This window comes from Fringilla coelebs (genome assembly GCF_963513975.1).
Source record: "Fringilla coelebs genome assembly, chromosome: 26".
Classification (NCBI taxonomy): domain Eukaryota; kingdom Metazoa; phylum Chordata; class Aves; order Passeriformes; family Fringillidae; genus Fringilla; species Fringilla coelebs.
This window is the reverse complement of record NC_140052.1, coordinates 761,721-771,926: the sequence shown is the minus strand read 5'-3', so window position 1 is coordinate 771,926 and position 10,206 is coordinate 761,721. Positions and strand designations below refer to the sequence as shown.

Here is a 10,206-nt window from a genome sequence, read left to right as displayed (position 1 = left end):
CATAAAACCATCCGTGTTCTGCAGTTTTCTCAGATTTTATCCCCAGCCCCAAACCCTGATCATTCTTCCATAACACCATCCGTGTTCTGCAGTTCTCCAGGCTTTTATCCCCCTCCCCAACCTCTGATATTTCTCCAATAAAACCACAAACCCCCGCGATTTTCCAGCCTCTCCTCTGCTGGTTCGGGGCGCAGCCGCGGCTTTCGGGGAGCCGGCCGGGGTTTTCCCCGGGGAAGGATGACGGCTGCCGGATGAAGGATGACGATGATGCTGATGCTGAGGGCTCGGCGGGGCTCCGGAGCAGCTCCTCCCTCTCGCTATTTATTCCTGCGCGGAGCTGCGCGGCTGAATCACCTCGGGGCGAGCGGGCGGCGCGCTGGCAGCCGGTGAGTGCCGGGAACCGGGGCCGGGGCTGCGGGAGGGACGGACCCGGGGGCCGGGGGGGTGCGAGCCCCGGGGGCGCGGCTGCCTCTTCTCCTGACCAAAATTGACATTTCCAGCGGCTCCTGAAAGCCAGCGCCCTGCTCCTGCCCGGCTCTTGTTTACTCAGCGCTTACTCAACCCCGGGAATTTCTCCTCCGAGCCTTCTGCCTTTCCCCTCTTTGTTCAGAAAGGCGAAGGGGTGAGGGCGAGGTTTCTAAACGCGGGGTTGACATTTTGGGGGAAATTCCGATTTAATTCCCAATTCCCAGAGCTCCAGGCCGGAATTTTCAGCGCGGGAGGGTCCGGACTCCCCCACGCCCGAGCATCTTCCCACCTCCACCTTCCCCACCTCCCTTCTCTCCTCCTCCGCCTCCCCGGGGACCTTCCCAAGGTTGTTTCCAGGGATATTTTGGCACTCGGGTGTTGGTTTTTCCCCTCCGAAGCGAATCCTCCTCCTTGCCAACGGCGAGCACGTAATTGCTGCTTTCTGCCTCCATTTTCCGCTGGGTTCCTCCGGCGCCGATAAAAATCGGCTCCGCCACAAACCACCTGAATTAATTCCTCATTTCCAGCATCCGCCGGGAGGGCGAATCTGGGGCAGAAAGGTTAAACAAAAAAAAATCCCTGTGAAGTCACTCGATCTGTAATTCAATATTAATGTCACGGTCGGGCCATAAATAGCATTTCCGAGCAGAGATCCCAGCTCCGGGTTTGGCTTCTCCGAGAGAAATCCGGGATTTTTCTGGGAGAAAATCCCGGATTTTCAGGCAGCAGCTCCTTCGGGGCTTTGGCCAGGGAACTCATTTATTTGGGGCGCAGCTCCTGGCTCGCTAATTAGCGCCCGGATCCTGTTTGTCAGAGCTCTGAAGGCAATTAGAGGAGCTGCCGTGTCCCAAGATCCCTGAATCAGCCTCAAGCCCCGCGATTTCCTCAATAAAACCATCGAGGTGCTTTGCCAGGACCCCTCTCCAACCGGGATTTTTGATTTTTAATTCAACCAGGGCCTGATTTTTAACCCCTCGGAGCTCACAGCGGTGAGCGACGCCTCCAGAAATAGATTTAAAGATGCCCAATTCGCTGGATTTTCCCCTCCGTTGCTCATTTTGCCGAGCACCCAAGGAGCTGGTTGTTTTTCCTGCCTTTTGGCTATTTTTAACCCCCCTGATCTCATCCCTGCCCCCAGCGGGTGGGTGCTGCAGGGTGAGGGAGGCAGGGAACACAAACCTGCTCCTCCAGCCCGGGTTTTTCCGTGAAGGAGCAAATCCCAAACCCGGAATTCCAAATCCCAAACCTGGAATTGCTCCCCATCACCAGGGATGAGCAAATCCAAATCCCAGACCTGGAATCCCAAACGCCAAACCTGGAATTGCAAATCCCAGATCTGGAATTCCCAGGGATGAGCAAACCCCAAACCTGGAATTCCAAATCCCAAACCTGGGATCCCAAATCCCAAACCTGGGATCCCAAACCCCAAACCCGGAATTCCAACCCCAAACCTGGAATTGCTGCCCATCTCCAGGACAGTCTGTGCACCCCCCTGGTTTCATTCCGGGCCTCGTGAACAATCCCCCTGAGCCTGAAGGGCCTTAAATCCAAACATTTCCGGACACAAACCCAGATTTTGGCAGGGAAGAGGGAGAGGAAGCACCGCTGAGGAGCCCAGAGGGACCAATCTGCTTTTTGTGGCCCACAAATCCGTGTCCAGGCGGCAGCAGGAGGATCCCTGGCTCGGACAGGGGCTCCTTTGGCCCTTTAGGCTGTGGGAAGGTTCAGCATCTCCTGCCTGGGTTATGATTATTGCTGGGGTGACTCCGTCATCGCTGCAAAAAAATAAATTTAGGGCCCAAGCCGAATTATTTCTTGCAGTTTCCAGGGTGCTGAGACGCCCACCCACGCTGAGGATGCTCCTCTCGCCCTCCCCGGCAGCCAGGGCGATTCTGGGGGGCAGCTCAGCCTCGGGCAGGGGGGAAATGATGGAAATGATGGAAATGATGGAAATCACCCTTTTTTATCCTGGAACCCAGGGCAGCAGCTGTTCCCATCGCCAGGAGGCATTGCAGGGCTTGGGCAGCTCGGCCTTTTGTTTTCATGGCCTGGGAGGTGTTTGCCAAAGGATTTGCAGCCGTGGTGGGGGGATTGTCCCTTGTCCCTGCAGGATTATGCACACTGGGGTGGAAATGGGATTTATACCCCCTGGAAATGGGATTTATCCTCCTGGAAAGGGGATTTACCCCCCTGGAAATGAGATTTTTTTCCCCTGGAAATTGTATTTATCCCTGGGTATGTGGGAGCTGCCTGCAATGCCAGTAGCACTCACTGGCTGCTGGCAAACCCTGCATCCCAGAAATGCCCATGAATCCACAGGAATTTGGGTAAAAGGGGCTGAATATAAATATAAATATAAATATAAATATAAATATAAATATAAATATAAATATAAATATAAATATAAATATAAATATAAATATAAATATAAATATATACACATATAAAATACATATATAGACACATAAATACACACTTATATAAATGTATACATGAAAAATATATTAAATTGTATCTATTAAAAAATCTTTAAACATACATACATATATTAAAATATATAAAATATAAGGAAAACATATATACCTATATATAAATACAGACATATATATATTTTAAAAATATAGAAAGTACTTTACATTTATGTACAAACGAGGGGTTTGGGGGGATGATCAGTCCACAGCTGTTCATTCTGCAGCTGGATTTTGGGGGCCCAGCCGTGTGTCCGTGCCCCGCGGGCGCACAGGGCCGTCCCCGCCCCGCTGTGCCCCTGCCCTGACGCTGTCCCTGTCCCCACAGCCATGGCCCGGCTCCTGGGCCCCTCCTGCCTGCTGCTGCTGCTGCTCCTGGGCCTCTGCGCCGACGTCGCCTCCTCCAAGAAGGGCAAAGGCAAACCCGGCGGGGGCGGCTGGGGCACGGCCGGCCGCCAGCCCAGCTACCCCCGCCAGCCCAGCTACCCCCAGAACCCCGGATACCCGCACAACCCCGGCTACCCCCACAACCCGGGCTACCCCCACAACCCCGGCTACCCCCACAACCCCGGCTACCCCCACAACCCCGGCTACCCGGGCTGGGGCCAGGGCTACAACCCGTCCGGCGGAGGGACGTACCACCAGAAGCCCTGGAAGGCGCCCAAGCCCAAGACCAACTTCAAGCACGTGGCGGGGGCGGCGGCGGCGGGCGCCGTGGTGGGGGGCCTGGGGGGCTACGCCATGGGCAGGGTGATGTCGGGCATGCAGTACCGCTTCGACAGCCCCGACGAGTCGCGCTGGTGGAGCGAGAACGCCGCGCGCTACCCCAACCAGGTCTACTACCGCGACTACCGCGGCCCCGTGCCGCAGGACGTCTTCGTGGCCGACTGCTTCAACATCACCGTCACCGAGCACAACATCGGCCCCGCCGCCAGGAAGGGCAACGGCTCGGAGGCGCTGAACCAGACGGAGGCCGAGCTGGAGACGCGCGTGGTGACCAAGGTGATCCGCGAGATGTGCGTGCAGCAGTACCAGGAGTACCGGCTGGCCTCGGGCGCCTGGCAGCGCCCGCCCGACGCCCCGCTGGCCGCCCTGCTGCTCCTGGCGCTCCTCGCCCTGCACTAGGTGTCACCTTGCCCTCGCCGGGGTCCCCGCGTCCCCCCGGGTCTCGCTTGGTTTTGGTGAGGGGCTCCCCCCCGGGCGCTCGGCGGCGCCGCCGGTGTAGGCGCAGTGGGATGAAAATTTTGTTTTTCTGCCCCAAAAACGGCTCCGGGACGGTGCCGGAGCCCGAAGCGCGGCCTTCGCCTCCTCCTCCTCCTCCTCCTCCTCGGGGTCACCCCGGGAGGGACCGGGCAGAGGGGGGCTCTCCTCGGTGAGCTTTTCCAGAAATGCTCTTTGTCAGCGGGCAGGGATGTGTCTGGGCCCCCCGGCACCCCCGGGGCTCTCAGAGGGGCTTCTCAAGCTGCAATTTGAACCCTTCCCTCCCCAAAACAAGCCCCTTCCCCTGCACATGAGGAGCTGCCGCTGCACACCCTGCATGCTGCGACAACCCCTGCAGCACGACACCAAAATAAAGTCACTTTGTACTCCCCGTCACAGTCGGTGTCTGGAGGCAGAAAGTGCTGCTGAATGCCCCAAACACCCCCAAAACGGTGTCACAGCCCGAGAAAAAGCCAGTTTGGGTGCTCCAGGTGACAAGTTCAGCACCTGGGCCTGAAGGACGTTAAAATGCAGCACAAAGGATTCTCAGGGGGGTCAGGCACGGAGCGAGAGACTGAAACCAGCTGAGCCGCGCCGGTGCAGCAAACAGGTCGGGACAAACGGGCCTGGGAAAGGGAGATGCTTTAAAAAAAAAAAAATCACATTTGTGAGTAATTCCTTCGTCCTGTGGAAGCAACGGGTGAAATTCTTGCTTCTGGTGTGGATGCTGGGCTGGGGACGAGCTGTAACACCGCGTTCAACATCCCTCGTGTGATTTTATTTTCGCAAGGCACTGAATAACACTGTCCGAAATGAGATTATTTTTTTTTTCATTTTTTTTTCCTTTTTGCATCGGTGTAAGCTAAGTGAAGATGTATATTATATATAAATATCTATAATCAGAGAGGAAAGAAACCTTTCAGGGCAGCCGGAGCAGGGCTGTGCGAGGTGCCCCGACACGCGGATGTTTTGTAACCCCGTCACGCTGCATGCCCGGGATTTGCCGTGCTGAGCCTTTTCTAAGTGTTCCACGTCTGGTACAAATTAAAACGGATCAAGCCAAGGTGCCCGGCAGCCTCCTTTGTGTGCCAGCCCCGCGGCATTTCCCCCCTGCATTTCTGCATTTCCCGAATTTCTGCATTTCCTCTGAGGGAGCTTTTGTTCCCTTCCAGCCCCAGTCTGGCCCAAACCCCGCAGTCCCAGTTAACCTCTCCTCCCCCCCTGCTCCCACCCATGGCATCCAGCAGGAGTTTTCTATTTTCTGTCTCGTTCCAGTTTCTGTTCTAATAAAGGAGTTTTTACATTTGCTGTTTCGCTGGCGTTTAGCCCGACCCAAGCCCCGCTTCATCCTGGGATCCTGGGCACTGTGTCGCGGAATCCTGGAGTGGTTTGGGCTGGGAGGGACCTTAAATCCCACCCAGTGCCACCCCTGCCATGGCAGGGACACCTCCCGCTGTCCCAGTGTCCAGCCTGGCCTTGGGCACTGCCAGGGATCCAGGAGCAGCCCCAGCTGCTCTGGGAATTCCAGCCCAGCCCCTCCCCGCCCTCATTCCTTCCCAAAATCCCATCAAATCTCCCCTTTCCCAGTGGGAGCCATCCCCTGTGTCCTGTCCCTCCATCCCCTGTCCCCAGTCCCTCCCCAGCTCTCCTGGAGCCCCTTCAGGCCCTGGAATGTGCTGGAAGCTCTCCCTGGATCCTTCCCTTCTCCAGGGGAACATTCCCAGCTCTCCCTGGATCCTTCCCTCCTCCAGGGGAACATTCCCAGCTCTCCCTGGATCCTTCTCCAGGGGAACATTCCCAGCTCTCCCTGGATCCTTCTCCAGGGGAACATTCCCAGCTCTTCTGGAATTTCCTGTCTCCAGGGGAACATTCCCATCTCTCTGGATCCTTCCCTTCTCCAGGGAACATTCCCAGCTCTCCCTGGATCCTTCTCCAGGGGAACATTCCCGGCTCTCCCTGGATCCTTCTCCAGGGGAACATTCCCAGCTCTCTCTGATCCTTCTCCAGGGGAACATTCCCAGCTCTCTCTGGATCCTTCCCTTCTCCAGGGGAACATTCCCAGCTCTCCCTGGATCCTTCCCTTCTCCAGGGGAACATTCCCAGCTCTCCCAGCCCGGCTCCAGCTCCTCTGGGCTCGCCCCAGCAGCTCCCCCTCCTCCAGGTGGGCTCCCAGCCCTGCAGGTGAGGTTCTCCCCAAATCAGCAGGGAAAAAAACTTCACCTTATCCAAAGGAAGGGAAAAAAAAAAGAATGAATTTTAAAATCCCACATTTCCCGAGATTAACTCACGGATATTTCCAGGAAGGGGCTCCCAGCACTTGCACCGTGAACTCCCCCGGGGAGGGTTTGACCTCAGTAGCAGCAGCAGAATTACAAATTTCTCATTTTTAACCCCCAAACCTTCAATTCCCTCCCTCCCAGTCGTGGGAAGCACATTGGCTGTGCTCAGGGGAGCTCAAAATGACATTTTTCCCTCCCTGCCCACGCAGCACCCCGGTTTTTTAACCCATCCCAGGGGGCGAGGGGGATTTTTGGAGCTCAGCAGGGGAGGTCAGAACTTTCCTGGCTCTGGGAACACCCAAGTGGGGTGACACCCTGAACTCTGGTGTCCTTTAAGGACAGCTGGATCAAATTACCCCTCTGCAGTGATCTGCTGAAGCAGAGAAATTAATTAATTAATTAATTAATGAGTGAAACACTCCAGATCCTGCAGCATGCACGGGAGCCACGGGCAGAGGAGTTTCTGATTTACCAGGATGGCAATAAATGAACCCCAAAATGTGAATACTCCCCAAAGTGTAAATATTCCCCCCAAATGTAAATACACCCAAAGTGTAAAAACTCCCCCAAAGTGTAAAAACTCCCCCAAAGTGTAAATACCCCCCCAAAGGGGAAATACAATAAAACCTGAGGTCATTTTTTTAGCGTCTTCTCCAAATCTCTCATCACACAGCTCTTGGCATCCCCAAATACACCCCAAAGTGTAAATAACCCCCCCAAATATAAATACACTAAAACCTGGGGTGTTTTTTGTAGAGTTTTCCCCAAATCTCTCCTCACACAACCCTTGGCACCCCCATCTCCCCAGATTAACCCTCCCCACCCAGCCAGAGCAGCTGAATACATTTTTCCTGCCTGGAAAAAGCCGTAAAAAGAGGAATTTCGGTGCAGAGCTGCCCGGTTTGCAGAGCTGGAGGAGGAGGAACAGCCCGATTTAGAGGAGCCCGGAGCTCAGCTGGGGCCGGGTTTATCCCGGGCCAACAGCTCCATCTCCCGTCCGAGCCCGGCTGCAGCTCCGGCCTTGGCTTTACACGGCCGGACAGCCCCAAAATCCCGCTCCGAGCCCCGCCCGGGCTTTGTGCTGCCGGGAAATGCCTGGATTCGGCTCCTCCACCCACCTGCGGCAGCGCATCCCCCTCGGAGATCCCATCCCCGCGCTGGGGACCATGGATTGGGTGGAAATCAGAGGATGTCTCAAGGCCAAACTTTATTGCCAGGCTGAGCCCCCGTTCCCAGCCCCGCACCCCCCTCCCCGCGAGTCCCAGCGCTCTTCTGGGGGAAAAAGAGCGGATTTTGGTGAAGCCACGGGAATCTCTGCGGGGACCGAGTTCCACAGGTCCTGGCAGGGCTGCCCTTGCTAACGCAGGTCCTGTCCCGGGGGAGATCCCTCCGGTCCCGGCTGGGTTCTCGGGATCCCTCCGGTCCGGGGTGGATTTGCAGGATCCATCGGTCCCGGGTGGATTTGCAGGATCCACTCGATCCCGGCTGGGTTCTCAGGATCCATCCAGTCCCTGGTGGGTTCTCAGGATCCCTCCGGTCCCGGCTGGGCTCGCAGGATCCCTCCGGTCCCGGCTGGGCTCGCAGGATCCCTCCGGTCCCTGGTGGGTTCTCAGGATCCCTCCGGTCCCGGCTGGGCTCGCAGGATCCGGCTCCCGATGCGCCCCCAGCTCCGGCCGCCGGCCGGGAGCGCCTCTCCCACCTCCCCAAGCCACATCCACTCTCCCCGGAAAGTCACTTCTGTCCGAAACGCCGCCGGGGCTGCCCGGGGGATGCCCGGGGGATGCCCGGGGGATGCCCGGGGGATGCCCGGGGGATGCCCGGGGGTGCCCGGGGGTGCCCGGGGGTGCCCGGGGCGCCCTCAGCGCTGCAGCCCGTGGCTGAGCAGGCAGGCTCCCGACGCCAGCAGCAGGGCGAGCCCCAGGCCGGCTCGCCGCTGCTCGGGGGCGCTGCTGGGGGCTCCCCGCTTGCCCCCCAGCTCGGGCCAGCCCCCGGCGTGGAAGCCGCCCGCGGCCGGAGGCTGCCGCGCCGCCGGGACGCCGTGACCCAGGCGGGACGGCCGCGGGCGGCCCAGCAGCCCCATCCCGTATCCCGCGGCGGCTCCGGCCGCGACGGCTCCGGCCACCTTGGAGCCGCGGCCCGGGGCGCTCCCGGCGCGGGACACGGCGCGGAAGCCCCCGCGGAGCCCCCCGGGCGCGGCGCTCCTCCCGCCGGCCCCGCGGCGGCCGCCGGCGGCGTCGCTGAGGAGGGCGAGCAGCAGCAGCAGCGCCCAGCACCGGGCGTGGTCCGGGGGCCGCATCCTGCCCCACCTGCGGGACAGCGAGGCGGCTGAGAGCGGGGAACCCGCCCCGAGCGGGGTTTGGGGGGTTTGGGGCGGTTTGGTGCCCCCGAGCTGGGAGGGAGCAGGGATGGGGAGCGGCTCCTCGGTGGGTTGGGGGGTGGGCGGTGGGGGGTCACGGGTGGGGCTTGGTGACCTCAAAGGTCTTTTCCAACCTTTGTGGGGCTTTTTCATCCATTCTGGGGGTTCTGTGAGTGGCACAGGCAGGGATCAAAGCCCCAAATTTGGTGTTATTAGCACCAAGCTAACCTCAGCGGCTTTTATCTCTATATACTGTCTCTATTTATCTCTATATTATCTCTATAGATCTCTCGATATTGTCTCTATTTCTCTCTATATTATCTCTATTTATCTGTCTGTATTGTCTCTGTTTATCTCTATATTATTTCTATTTATCTATTTATCTATTTATCTATTTATCTATATTCTCTCTATATTATCTCTATTTATCTCTCTATATTATCTCTACATTGCCTCTATTTATCTGTATATTATCTCTACTTATCTGTCTATATTGTCTCTATTTATCTGTATATTATTTCTATTTATCTATTTATTCTATTTATGCATTTATCTGTCTATATTGACTCTATCTCTATTATCTCTATCTCTCTCTATTATCTCTATTTATTTCTCTCTATTATCTCTATATTGTCTCTATTTATCTCTCCATATTATCTCTATTTTATGATTTCTTCACATATGAATCTGTTGTCAGGAATGATATACAATATTGTCATATTATATATAATATAGAATATATAACAGTTTGTGATCAAAAAGCAATTATTTCTAAGAGAGACCATTAATATAAAATAGACAATGTGGCATATTATAATATCATTCTATGCACAATTATTGTAGTATTATACATTATAATATTATTCTATGAATAAGGATTGTATTATTTTATTCTATATTATTATATTGTGATATTAATAAGTGTGGCATTATTTTATGACATTTTCATGTATTTATAGCTATGTTTATATATTATACTGATACATAATTAACACATTCCCGTGGCAGATATCCCTCCCCACAACACGGGGTTGGCCTGGCTGCTCTTTAAGGCCCCTCCCCACCCACCCCATTCCATAATTCCCTAATTTAACCCATTATTTAACATTTTTACCTCATTCCATACTTCCAACGAGCAGCGAGCGTGGGCACCGCGGGGCAAACCACCCCAAAAATCCCCGAATGGCCCCGGGGCCGGGCTGGGGTCCCCCCCGGATCCCCCCCGTCCCCTCCCGCGCGGCTGAGCCATCACATCCCCATTGTGCTGAAGCTGCTGAGCCATCGCTGGCTCTGCCGGGACAAACAGACCCCCCTGGCCGCGGTGTCCCTGTGTCAGCGATTCCATCCCGCTGGAAGCTGCCAGGCCTGGCCCCCCACCCCCTCCAACCCCGGCCTTCGAAACCCTTCAGAAACGGGAATTCGCTCCATCCGCCCC

The 10,206-nt window shown here is 56.0% G+C and overlaps 1 protein-coding gene across 1 annotated transcript; it reads left to right on the top strand.

The window, feature by feature from the left end:
- The first annotated feature begins 315 nt into the window (after window positions 1-315).
- On the top strand, window positions 316-5,439 carry PRNP (prion protein (Kanno blood group)). Its single transcript, XM_084221755.1, has 2 exons — window positions 316-386; window positions 3,265-5,439. Exon 2 carries the CDS (start codon window positions 3,267-3,269, stop codon window positions 4,059-4,061), a length of 795 nt encoding a protein of 264 aa, XP_084077881.1. The 5' UTR covers window positions 316-386; window positions 3,265-3,266; the 3' UTR covers window positions 4,062-5,439.
- The last annotated feature ends 4,767 nt before the right edge of the window (window positions 5,440-10,206 follow it).

Bases quoted from the DNA above. Each gene is read 5' to 3' on its own strand.
- PRNP (XM_084221755.1), top strand. From the start codon at position 3,267: ATGGCCCGGCTCCTGGGCCCCTCCTGCCTGCTGCTGCTGCTGCTCCTG.